Below are 13,380 nucleotides of genomic sequence, written 5' to 3' on the forward strand. Positions count from 1 at the left end.
AAATCAAAATTCCACACCTTTGATCCTTGCTTTGTTGTCTATGTCATAAGAGAGCTTTTTTGCTCGTACTGCTTGAATTTGTTTATCTTGCCTACCATCGCTCGGTGCAAGGGCAGAAAGCCAACGTTTCTCGCACCACATCCTGGCTGAAAGCTGCCTTGGAAGTGCAAAATTCTTTCGCCCGGTCGTCGGCACCCTCCGTCACCCACTCAAGGCGTGAAAATAAGCGGCTTTTCCCCAGCGCCACCACCTGCGCAACAAACTTTACCATTAATATTAACTCTCGAAAATTCCGACCGAAATCGCGTTGGGAAAATGTGCCACAAGAGAGCATGAGGTGGATGCAAAACCGCCGACGGAGACGGATAAGCTTCGGCAGAAGTTTCAAAGCCAAGGAACCAAGAACGTCGCGACGTCCTTACGCCCCGTGACCCTCCAAATCAACTTCTTGCAATTCCGGTGAGGGGTCTTCCACTGTTTTTTTTATTCTTCCGTATTTGGAGTGTTTCTTTTCTCGTTCTGCACTCGTACGAAGCATCCCGCGGGGAGTTTTGTTTGCGGTTAAGCGTCCGTAAAGAGCGATGATTTAGCGTTTTTAGCACGTGGCTCGAGAAGCACGCAATCGGACCAGAGCTCGCGCCTGGAGAAGGTGGGAAAATTAAACTTGAAATCATTTATCTCCCACCCCTACCCAAAAGGCGCCCTTAGTATGAAAAGCTGTTCGGTAATTACGCGCTGGTAATTGGGACGTCGGTTACTCAATCGGGAGAGGTTTTTGGCTCATCGTCTAAACCGTGCTGCTGCTGTACTGAGGGATTGGTTTAATTAGTTTTTGTGGTTCTGGTTTGGCACACTTGTTCGGCTAGACGCGCTCGGTCAATCGATGGCTTTAATACCTATTCATACGACCACACTTGTAGAGCGGAGAAGCGATCAATTAACTCAAACGAAACGATTCAATTAGGCGTTGTTTCTCTTTGGTTAATGCTCTTTCTCAAGTGAGGAAATGAAGAAGATGGAATTAAATGTCTCGGCGTCAGCGCGCTGGTGGAACATAATACCCATAAAATAAAACACGTTGCCAATCGAATTTTATGGCCTCCCACGTTATTGCTGTGACACCGGTGCATCGAACCTACCTCATCTCGGTATAAGTGAATTCGTTACCTTGGTAACGAAGCCAATAAAAACGTCATTATTGCCGTCGATGATTTGTCGTGCGATACTTTCAGAGAAAAGCTTTGTGAACTCTCAACAAAATACAAACCCCAAAATGGCAAACCGGCGAGGGTGGTTTTTTTTTTGGCAACTCAAGCGGTTTCGTAAGTTGCGCCTGCCAGTCAAAGAGAAATTGGATCGTATCCTCGGTATAGGTAATCCTGTTCCACTGTGGCGCAGCTTCCGGTCGATTGGTAACGAACGCCCTCCCGGCGTGCAGTATGGTTTCGAATTTAATTGGGCTCGCACACCCGTCAGCCCGGAACCGCACGGAAGGAAACAGCTTTTACGTGGGAAAGAAATTTTTTCTTCCCAGAAGCAATCCTTCGATGAAGCTGTGAAAGCCGATTCGAGGACATGGTTTTGCGATGGACGCTCAAATGGGCTGGTTTGCTGGCGTTGAGCTAATGACAATTGCCCGTAAGGGAGTCCTGCCAGGTCGTCCTTTCCCAACGAATTTCGCTCCGCTTGCTAATTGGATGGGCGTGATCGAGGATAGATTTTCTCGAGCGTAACCTTCGTCCTAGCTTGTGCTTTCTCTGCTTTAGTATTTTTTTCTCAGTAAATCATTTATTGTTCGGTGGTCTAACATTTCCGCTACCTTTATATTCCCCGTTGCAGATAACTTCGAATCTGGACGTTTTCATCAGGCGTTTCAACGAAATTCAATATTGGGTAGTTACGGAGATCGTCTCGACCACCAACCTCACCAAGCGGATGTCACTGGTGAAGAAGTTCATCAAGCTAGCTGCGTTGTAAGTACCACGTCGGAAAACCACCACTGGGGGCAAAATTTGTATTAATATGTATATTATCCAATCTGTCGCTCCCGAACCCGTGCACCGGCAGCTGCAAGGAGTACCAGAATCTGAACGCGTTCTTCGCCATCGTCATGGGTCTCTCGAACACGGCCGTTTCGCGGCTGTCCATGACATGGGACAAGCTGCCGTCCAAGTTCCGGAAGCTGTTTACCGAGTATGAGGCCCTGATCGATCCGAGCCGGAACCATCGCGCTTATCGGTAAGTTTTCTTTTCGTTACGCTGACTGGTGGTGGGTGGAAGATTTATTCCGGTCGCCCACACGAGACCGCTCTGGAAAATGTTTTGTGAGACCCACGCACGATGAATTGTGCGCATAAATTGTCTTCCGGTTTGCGATTAGTCATGGGACGGTTTCTCCAGGCATCCAGTGGATGTTCCAGGAAAGGAAATGTAGAAATTGGCGAAGTTGTCCTACGTGACACTTTTTCATCCACAATTTAGTTTGACGGCTTAATTGGCGGGTCGACGGGCTGGCTAGTGAAACACGATAAAAAAGCACTCCCAACTGTGGTACATTTCACCTAAAGCCTTCCACTCAACTGATGATGAGCTAATCCCCGTTGGTTTACCGATTGCACGCTGGAATCCTCGTTTTCCTGTCAAAAGGTGACTGGCGGCGTCAGAAAATGAATTCAATCTTGTTTACGTAGCCCAGACGTGGCTGGGGCTTTCGCTCACCGCCGTTCCATCCGCCTCCAATATACCATCAATCTACCAGAGGACGGTGTAATGGCACGAAACGAGCCATATCCTTCCACATTCGGGGTGCCAGTTTGATGAATTGTACCGTGCGAGCAACAGTTCTCTAACTCGCTTCAAGCCGGGGTGAAGTCGAGTACGGAGGAAAATCTTACGTCATTTTCTTTCCCTCGTTTTCTCACTTTGTCTCTTTGCAACTCTCTCACATGACGCGACACCGTAAAGCAAGGTAGGAGACGTATTTCATTCTTCATATCGATGAGCTTCTGCTAAGAGAGGCTCAACGCGCAGGAAGTGGCGGAACCCTTACGGTCGGTCATAAGGGTTTTATACTCCCGCGAACGTTGGAAACCCGTACGAAGGGATAGAGTAGCTACCGAACCACCAAACACCCAACGGAAAGCTCCGTTGACAGTCAATCCCTACATTGACTCTCTTGGGTCGGTGTGTGAAAGATTGAAAATCAAATTAAATCCTCTCCACACAGCCGCCGGCCATCTTCACAAAAATCCCGAACATCGACCCGGTTGGAAAGGCGTCTGGTGAAGCCGCGAAGCTTTCGTACCAGATCACGTGATAATGGCCTAATCTTTCCGACCGAGAACCTCGTAAAAGGTGTCTCATAAGAAGTTTAAATAACGCTTCTGCCAGTGGGATTTAGTTCGATTCTCATTCCCGCATGACGTAGCATCGTCACAGGCTTTTAGTGATCGAAGAAAGGTATGATGGGAAGGTGGAAGATTTGTTGCTTTCCATCAGACCATGGATCACCTTCCCAGGGGGGAAGGAAATTGATCACAATCATCACGGCACATCGTCCTCTCTTCATTGGTGCGTGGTGTTGTGCGTGACAAGGCTGGCTTGTGTACGTCTCGTCCTTGTGGTAGGAAAAGGCGCTACCACAACACGTTCGGATGCGCTCGCAAGCACGAGGAGAACAAAAAGGCTGCTATTTTGGTGTAAAAATACCGATGGATATTCGTCTTTCTTTAGGCATCTAAAAGATGAATTTATTAAATGGATGTGGTGTGCCTAAGAGAAGGGAAAGCAAAAGTTATCGAATTTCTGAGCGGCACCCCCGGAAATTGACCATTGGAGATGCAGCGAGGCATAAAATTTAAAGCAAGAACATGAGCAAGAAAAATTATATTTCCTAGAAACCGCAGTCAATGATTCACCTATAGTCCCGTTGAATATTCGCAGAGCACGCGCTGAAAAAATCAAATGGCTTTCTTTCACTTCTCCCTAAGCAGCTAACATCGATGATTTATAGTTGAAATATATCCCTGCAATATCGCCTTGTATTACTCTGATCAGAATGTCCGTCGGCAAGCTGCAACCCCCGGTCATCCCGTTCATGCCGCTACTGCTCAAAGACATGACTTTCGCGCACGAGGGCAACAAGACCAGTCTGGACGGGCTGGTAAACTTCGAGAAGATGCACATGATGGCGCAGACGATGCGTGCAGTGCGGTTTTGCCGATCGCGTCACTTGGGTATGTTGGAGCATCGGTCCTCGTTTGATTCCCTGGTTCCTCCTAAACGTACTAACATGTGTCTTGTCCCCTCGGCAGTGCTGGATCCACCGTCGCCGAAGAACGAGAATGAAATTCGTAACTACATCCGTTGCTTCCGGACAATCGATAACCAAAGAGTGCTGAACTCGATGTCGCAGAAGGTGGAGCCGCGAAGATCATAAGTTTGTCCACAGCACATCCGCATCTCTCAATAATCTCGAAGAAAAGAAAAAAGCGAAGTGGATGACTCCCAGCAGAATTCGTTCTAATCAACCCAACCCGACCAACAGAACCAGAGGATGCTCGCATCCTCCTGGCCAAGCTGGTTCCGAGAGACCAAACTTTGAATGCATGACTCATAAAAGGACAGCTTTTCTGTCTCATATTCTGCTCACGGGACAGGATATCGAACGTGCGAGATTATCCCGGAAACGCGTCCCAGGGCACTCCGATAGAGCCGGAGTTCCGAGAATGTTGGTCAACTACGCTAACGTTTTGTAAAATAGCACAAAACAGTTTACCCTATCCTGTCAAAACTCACCGAAACTCTCCCCTATACCTAGTAAAATTTATTTATTAATTCCATTCCCATACTTTTCAGCACCTTTTCCTGCCCAGTCTCTGGTTTATGTTCTGTGTCATTTGCTTTCTTAGTTATTACATTACTTTTTTACAATCTACGCATCTTGCTGCAACGAATTGTTCTAGGCAGTTAAGTTATATTTTGTTTTCTTATTGAATAAATTTCCGTTCTTCAGAGTATTGATGTTTTTGTTTGTTGAAAACTAAACATCTTCCATACAAACATAAAATCATTCAATTGTTTCAAATGCACTTATTAAACTTGACGCACAATCCGCCGGTTAGCCTCGGCTTGTAGCTGCACCTTCAGGTTTTCGCTATTAAGTATTTATACAAAAATGATAAAAAGCAGCTACAGAAAGCCAGCAAGGACAGAGTCTGTATTTCAAATCCGAATGGTTTCTTTGTAATAAGTAGATCCTGGAATTAGTGCCGTATAGCATGAAATATGAAGGCAACTAACCGTATAAGAAACTAACCTTAATACCAGCTGGTCACCAAGCCACCGATAATCTTACCTTATTCTTATCCACCGAAAGCAGTACGACTGAGGATAAAATAATTTCATACACTATGCCAAAGCGTTATATTCTCCCAGCTTAAAATATCATTACTAAGAGGATGAATATCAAAAATTCATACAAATGAATGTTAAAACTTCCATATGGTGCGTTGTGTTGTTGATCCAATTCAATTGGACTTTATTTGTTTTAAACAAAGAACAAATATGGCCTAAATTTAACCTAATCTACTTTGAATTAAAGCAAAATATAACCCATCGAAATGGGAAGAGGAAATAAGATGTTCTGGAAACGTGCAAATAATATTCAGGTACTTATTATACTGAATGTGGGCCTAAGAAATCTACCCTTAAAGCACAGCTGCGATGATCTATTTTTTTTCGTAGGACGTTATTCGTATTCATTTAATTTTACAAGATTTGATTTGAATGCACAGTCTTTATACCGCAGTTAAATTTTTTCTTCGGCTTAAACCGGTGTATTGTTGATCAGTGTATTCTAACATCTAATGTGATCACTCAAAAATGTGTCATTTCAAATCATATTATAGTTTATTAACATTCAACCGTAAGAGAATTTATGCTTTTGCAATGAATTAAATACGAATACAAATCGTTCGCTAATGTCAATATGAAGTGCATGTTAACGGCCAATTCATACGAAACGCTGGAATTAAACAACTTATGCTCATAGTTGCTACTTTTGAATACAAACAGAAAAAAGCTTACAGAACGCTATTTACAACAAAGGTGCAGCTGTCACTTATATATTTATATTTACAACAAGCTACAACCGTAAAATATAGGAATGGAATACCCTCACCATCGTTTCTCTTTCCGTATGATTAGAATTGTGAAGGAAATGGTACACTCTTTGGCTGGTCCAAAGTTAGATAATCATTTCCGGAACATCTCTTGTCGATTAAAAATGCTACACTGAATGCTAAAATCTTTCTTCGCTACACAAGATTAACAAATCGCGAGGAGTAAACAGTTTGGCTAACTGCATATTTTTTGTAGACAAGACTTTGTTAGCATGGGTGTATTGTTAGTTTCTAAGGTTACCATAAAAACAGACAGTCACATAATAACCCTATCCAATATGGAACATAACACTAGAACTTCACAAGTAAAGAAGTAACACGCATGTCAATGTGATTAGCAGACAATCTCTCCATAAACTAAACGATATTCATAAAAACATAGAAAGATACTCCGTCGATGTGCAGAAAAATGAAAAATCATGCAAAGCGCACAATCCAAAACAATAGACTACTGTAGCTTCGAATCGCGCCTGAGGAAATCGTTTACGATTCTTCCAATGATAAATGTTGAAATATTGCTACACACATCACAAAAAAACTCTCAATATCCGAATACAACAAATATACTCATAATCTCTTGTACCGACCGAATTGGACACTTTTACATCCCCGTTTGCGGAATCCAGCCTATTTTGCCAATCTGCATGAACCGGAAAGGCGAGCAATTGTTTCAATCTAAATGTGATCCTTCAAAAAAAGATTAGCGTGTAGTACACCATTTGGTCGTTAAAATGTTTATGAACATATAAGTAGAGAACTTGAATGGAATGAAAGCGACAGAAAGCTGGAGACCTTTAAAATAAATGTTCTTAAATTTGCAATTGAAAACATCTAACATCTAAGGTACAAGTCGCAGTATCCGTTTTTCATAGAAATATTATTCAGACACCTACCTGATGCTATAGCGCATTTTGAATTAGTGATTGGAGGTTTAATTATAATTTTACAACTGTTTTACGTAATTTATCAAGCTGATTCGATTGGTCTTATTCGTTTTGCAGTTACATTGTTACAAATGTAGACAATCAATTTACGACTACTATTCTTTTCGTTTAATTTGATGTGTTTAGCATATTACTTTCACATATGGCCAGGAAACCAAAGCCACGGATTAGGTGTAAGAAAAATTGGTAAATCGATGTCACCAATAGAAAGCATAACTTATAATCGTTGATATGAATGTTCTGAAAAACGTCTATATCCGATATTGCCGTCATCTTCTACGGCACGTGGCTACGAAGTTAATTGCGCGGAACATTACCTTTGGTGGTTCCAAAACTCAAAACAGAAAAACGCTCGTGCTCATAGATAATCATCAACGAGTCTTAAGCCCATCAGAAAAGTTTCACTCTAGTACCTTCTTGAGAGTATTAATTTCGGTTGCTAGAGAAAGACGATAGATAGATAAAGTGATAAAAAGGAATGCAAATAAGAAGGAAAACGGACAAAAAACTAAGAAATTTCCTTCATGATCATGGATCATTGCTCATTGGCAGCATCGTAACAGTAGAAATATCCCACTTTGTAACAAATGTTAGCGTCTTTATCGACAATCATTCAAAAGGATAGGTAGAAGTAGATACGACCACATTTGGATACACTTTTGCTGTACACGTTTCTCGTGATTTTTCTCTGTTTTGGATAGACGAAGCTGGTCGCGCAGATGTAGTTCCTCAACGTACCTACAATAGCCTGATGTATATCACCACATTGACGCGTTCACCATTTGTGACGCTTATTATTCAGTTCGTTTAGTACAGAGTATTTTTTTGAAGTCTTTATATCCAGCTGGTTTTTACAAAAAACTTAACGAAACCCCGAAAGCGATAGGCATGTAGACATGGGTAGAAACTGCCGTCGTCCTACTCGTTAAAGACGGTTGGGCAGGATTGCTCCAACGGATCAGACCTAAACTACCGTCGCAATTAACCAACCGTGCTCGCACACGTCTATGTATGCCTACATAGTAAAAATGTGGGAAATCTCATACGAATGGCAAGAAACTGTAAGGTTAACTCCAATTTGTAAACCGATATGACGACGTAACAAAACTAGTAACTGACTGCGGTTATCGTGGTAGTTATTTGTGAAATATGCTAGGACCTGAGATTGATTGGTTATTTAGAATCATATCTAGAAAGGAAAATAGAGGGAGTGAGAGACAGCGAAAGTTTTGCGGTTTTGGAAACGCTAGTAGCGAGCTATGGTTGAAATAGTATGTCACGTCACTACATGATAACACATCCTCCGATACACTGCAAGCTATTCAAGTGATGCATACTATAGGAAATTGTTCAAACTAACATCAGACAATCTTATGCATCTGTTTTGTGTTTAAACTCGACAGCTCAAATGTGGTTCCCATAGGTTTAGCGTGGTACAAAAATTTGTTTCATGCCCGCCGTTTTTAAGATCTTTTTTGGTAGGCGGAGTTATACACTAATTTGAGGCTCATTAGGAGCTATCGATAGGATACTGTGCGTAGCTGAACGGTAGAATCCAACTAAGTGTAATTAATGTGTATGTGTTATGTGCTGTACATTTGAAAATCATGTACCAATGATCAACAAAAGAAGACACATTCTAAAAGACTCTCCCTATACGAACAAAGACAAAGCTTGCCGTACTAAATCGAGCCCAAAGCTAGGGAGAAAGAACGATTAGTAAACCGTACTTACACACTATCAGCATTTTTTCATGTTCAATTTACGCAGAATCTAAAACCAGTAAGGAATCTATTGGAAACCTGGAGCGGGTGTCTGGATGTCACTATAGCTAATGCATCACACCTCAATCGTCGTTGAACTCTTTTTCTACGAAGCTAGTTGATTTATTGTTGGAAGTGTTTATTAGAGTGTAAAGTTTTCGATCCACAACAAATGAAGAGTGAACCGCGGTCCGAACCTAACGTAGCCAGAGCAGAAAGATTACATAATTAAAGATGCAGTGAACGGTAGGATAAGGAACCTTTACACGAACCAGAATACTGCATAAGAATCGAGCACACGTTGAAAGCCGTCTAAATACTAAATACTGTGGAGGCTGTTCTTCTGATTAGGAATTGGTACTAGTAGAGATCGTGCATTTATGCGATAACATAGTTTTCAACTAACATCGTGTAGCAGTGGTTGTTTTGGATGGTGGCGGCCAAACATTTTCGTATTCGGTGTAGGGTAAAGTAAACTATGACTAACTTTTTTAGTGCGTAGCGTGCTCCACCCTCGAACGGACGGCATGGTCATGACACGGAAATTTACGAATCATATAACTGATGGATGAACGTGATCAGCTAATCGCTGGCGTTTGAGAGGAAGACGTATCAGAAGAATCAATGAACCCCATTTTCTGTATTATATTTGGTAGCTATGAATTTAACAATTTAGCAAGTTCTATCGTAATGTTCTAACTCTACAACAAAACTGTATTCACCCGATGCGGTAGAAGGAACACATAACACATTGAAAAATTAGCAAACATATAAAACTACTTCTTTAACAGAATAGTTCGGAAAAAAATTGTCCAGTGTGTTTAACAAAATGAGATTGTGAGGAGCATGTTGATGTGCAGGAAAACTCCAAAGGGTTGGATATGGAATAATAAAGTATTTTCAAATATTTTCTCTTTTCAGTTGTCGAGGCTTTGCGTGTTTTTGTACATATCTGAAGCAATTAATCGTGAATAAGCGTGAGAAAAAGCACGTTGTCGCAAAATTTGAATCAGGATCCGTTGATAACTTGTCAACATAATTTTTCTCACGGTTCCTGCAAACAACGTTGACGGTGAGGCAAATGTATCACAAGGTTGTTACAGAAAAGCATTGAAGATTACTGGGGTGTGATCAACAACCTGTATAATTTACCATTGGGGGTTATGCTGTACAAATTATCAATGCATATTGATCTCATAACTATAACATAAAAGTGTTTAATTATATAAGCAGAAATATCAAAATAAATCCATATCGGATCAACCCACTGTGTATCGCTCAGCTGTCAGTTGGTTTCGTAGGAGAGCAATACAGTATACTCTCGCTGTATCTTTTCTCTCCCGCTTGCTCTCGCTGCCATAGAGTCACAGTGTGACGTTTTTCGCTCGCTTTTCGTTTGTTGGTTTATGGTTTTTATTTCACAAATTTGGGCAACATCCATCGCAAGGACCTTCTGTGCCTGCGGCTGCCAAAAGCATTTTGAGGAGAAGAAAGAAACCCCGTATATCGTGCGTGTTGTGTTTGCGGAAAACCTCGCTTTGAACAATGGCCGTGATTGCTGCTGATCTCAAGCTCTTGCTGGCCTGCCGTGGTTCCTTCGGACAGGTAGGTGATTCTCGGGCGTAAGCGAAAGTATGCACTGAAGCATTGATTTCAGAACAAAAGGTACGATAGTTGCTATGGTCAAGGAGTGCAACTAAAATACCCTAATCCAGCATACGTGCCGGAGGTCTTAGGCTACCCCATTGATACGCGAACGTAGTTCAACAACATTGTCATGAACAAGCTGCGAGGTGGAACGACAAAGTGGCATTATATAATAAGTACTGTGCAAAAAGTGATAATTTCGATGCCACCGTTGGTTAAAATTGCTCCAGAACCAAGCTGATAGCGCCAGTTCGGGCGCAATTTGTCGACCTCTTTTCAGCGATCCGCAACCTCGGTTAACTTATCTCGCTGCCTGGGTTGGCGTAACGAATGAGCCCTGTACTCCCGGGTGTGAAAGGTGGCCGCGAGTATAACCCGTCTCGCCTGTAATTGATTGGCGTGTGCGCCGAAACTGGAGCTTGTAGAACAAGTTTTTTTCTTTCCTTACTCCATACCCGATTTCTCAATTGCTGCCGGTGAATGACCATCGGGAACGGCACGCGTGGCCCCCATTGCCATATGCGGACGCGAATTAATTCAGTAAATTTTATTGCCTCGTCCGCCAATTGCATTGCTACGTCGATCTCGTAACCCGTGGGTCAACAAGGCCACACGATCTCAAACGAATTATCGCCTTGGTGTAATCATCACTCACCGGTGTATGCCGTTTGATGTTTTGGTTTTTATTGTTGTTTTTCGTTTTAGATTAGAAATATTCACCTCGCAGCCGCCAACAATGCTGCAGCCAAGAAGGTTAAAAAGTTCCAAATTTATCGCTGGAATCCGGATCAACCTGAACAGAAACCGTACAACCAGGTAAGAATGGAGAGTAAGCTACGGTGATTTGATACGTTATTAAAATCCGTGCGATTCAAACAAGTTACGCAATGGAAATATTTATGCGTCGCTACGGGAAGGTCACCTGGTGTTAATTATACAGTGCCAAAAACAAACCACCATATCTATTCCAAACTGACGAACGTGAAGCAGCTCGAGTTGAAAGTACCAGTGTGTTCATTTGCGATTCCCTCAATTATTACAGACATATGAAGTTGATCTAAGCGCCTGCGGACCTATGGTGCTGGATGCGTTGATTAAGATCAAGAACGAAATGGACCCAACGCTGACATTCCGACGATCTTGCCGCGAAGGAATATGCGGCTCTTGCGCTATGAACATCGGCGGTACCAACACGCTCGCTTGCATCAGCAAGATTGATGGGGATAATCTGGACAAACCGACGAAAATCTACCCTCTACCGCATATGTACGTGGTAAAGGATCTCGTGCCGGATATGAACAACTTCTACAACCAATACCGTTCCATTCAGCCTTGGTTGCAGCGCAAGTAAGTGTATCACTGGTAGACAGGCCTCTCTATCGTACGCCTTGACCTTTCGACGCCCCTTATCAGGCTAATTTGACTGCCCTTTTACTGACCTAACCTACCCAATTTTCATTTTGTTTTATTCGTTGGCGCTCTCCCGGTCATTTATAGGAATGAAAGCGGTGAAAAGAAGGGCGATGCTCAGTACCTCCAGTCGGTGGACGATCGAGCTAAACTCGACGGTCTGTACGAGTGCATTCTGTGCGCGTGCTGTTCTACGTCCTGCCCGTCGTACTGGTGGAATGGTGATAAGTACCTCGGACCGGCGGTGTTGATGCAGGCTTACCGTTGGATCATTGATTCGCGTGACGAAAGCACTGCCGCCCGTTTGGACAAACTTAAGGATCCGTTCAGCGTGTACCGGTGTCACACGATCATGAACTGCACTCGCACGTGTCCAAAAGGCTTGAATCCGGGTAAGGCGATCGCGGAAATTAAAAAACTGCTGTCTGGTATCGCGAAAAAGGACACACCCGGCCTCGAGACGGCTGCTCTACACAGTAAGTAGAGACGACTTGGCATTGGGTTGCACAACAGTGCCACTGCGTCTAGCTGCACAGTCCCAGACCAAAAATGGTTTATGGGTTGATTCGGCACGTATCTGAAGAACGTATAGGAATGTATTTCGATACCAAAAACAAGCGATAAGTATCTTCATCGAAAAGAAAACGAAATCAACTTTAATCGATATTCACTGGCAGCAAAAGCAACAGTGCGTGTACAACACTATGGCTAAAGCAAAAACCCTAAGGTGCAAACCCCAAACCAAAAATGTTCTGCCTGTCGAAACAGTTCAATTTAGTCTAGTTTGCAATTTTGAATTAATCAATTTGGCTTTCGTTCTGCAAATGCAGCAATTGCGACGCTTTACGAGTTTCGGGTACCAACACGAAGCATCCGACGCGAAAAAAATCAACGCAGCATAATGTACATGAATATTATTTATTTTCGTTCCGTAGCTATTGGACTTGTAACTATGAGGGATTAATAAATAGCGAACCCTTCCAAACTGGCAGATTTGTACATTAAGCCACACTGTTCAATGCTTGTTTAGTCTGATAATTTAGTTCTCACTAATTACAAAAAATAGATTTAAAAGCGCTGCCGCTGTAACTACCTCCGACTTGCTCGAACATCGCTAGGCACTCTCGCGGACGACTTCAACGGCAGATTTTGACAGCAAACTTCAATTCGATGACGTCATGGCTACTGTCAATTTTAGTTCTGTTCGAGCGAGGTTGTGCTGTCCGGGTAGCAGAAATGAAATGGATTAATTCGCAGTGTTAAAGACAATTGTTTAGGGTAAAAATATCTCTAAATGATTATTTAATAGTTCGTGCAGGTATGTACAAACAAAAATCAACGTGAAATTGTGGGTTTTGGGCTGAAATTCAACGAGTCACAATGACGCCTACTCTGATATGACGCGCGCGGTTCTGTTGGGTAGCGTCGATCTCG

The 13,380-nt window shown here is 42.7% G+C and overlaps 2 protein-coding genes across 2 annotated transcripts in view; both read left to right on the plus strand.

Annotated features, from left to right (window-relative positions):
* Positions 1–4,942, plus strand: part of LOC128726550 (rap guanine nucleotide exchange factor 4) — an 83,846-nt gene extending 78,904 nt beyond the window's left edge. Inside the window, exons 18-21 of the mRNA XM_053820365.1 lie at positions 1,840–1,973; positions 2,068–2,238; positions 4,057–4,235; positions 4,314–4,942. Of these exons, the coding sequence (XP_053676340.1) occupies positions 1,840–1,973; positions 2,068–2,238; positions 4,057–4,235; positions 4,314–4,438 (609 nt within the window). The 3' untranslated portion in view covers positions 4,439–4,942. The remainder of the gene's footprint in view (positions 1–1,839; positions 1,974–2,067; positions 2,239–4,056; positions 4,236–4,313) is intronic.
* Positions 4,943–10,346: 5,404 nt separating this feature from the next.
* On the plus strand, positions 10,347–12,959 carry LOC128727386 (succinate dehydrogenase [ubiquinone] iron-sulfur subunit, mitochondrial). Its single transcript, XM_053821297.1, has 4 exons — positions 10,347–10,494; positions 11,242–11,352; positions 11,579–11,883; positions 12,034–12,959. Exons 1-4 carry the CDS (start codon positions 10,435–10,437, stop codon positions 12,428–12,430), a joined length of 873 nt encoding a protein of 290 aa, XP_053677272.1. The 5' UTR covers positions 10,347–10,434; the 3' UTR covers positions 12,431–12,959.
* The last annotated feature ends 421 nt before the right edge of the window (positions 12,960–13,380 follow it).

The sequence above is a fragment of the Anopheles nili genome, chromosome 3 (assembly GCF_943737925.1).
Source record: "Anopheles nili chromosome 3, idAnoNiliSN_F5_01, whole genome shotgun sequence".
In the NCBI taxonomy this organism is placed as follows: domain Eukaryota; kingdom Metazoa; phylum Arthropoda; class Insecta; order Diptera; family Culicidae; genus Anopheles; species Anopheles nili.

Excerpts from the sequence above, each read along its gene's own strand:
- LOC128727386 (XM_053821297.1), top strand. The coding sequence starts at position 10,435 with ATGGCCGTGATTGCTGCTGATCTCAAGCTCTTGCTGGCCTGCCGTGGT. Across the intron at positions 10,495-11,241 it reads GCCGTGGTTCCTTCGGACAG|ATTAGAAATATTCACCTCGC; the intron begins GTAGGTGATTCT and ends TTTTCGTTTTAG. Across the intron at positions 11,884-12,033 it reads CAGCCTTGGTTGCAGCGCAA|GAATGAAAGCGGTGAAAAGA; the intron begins GTAAGTGTATCA and ends GGTCATTTATAG.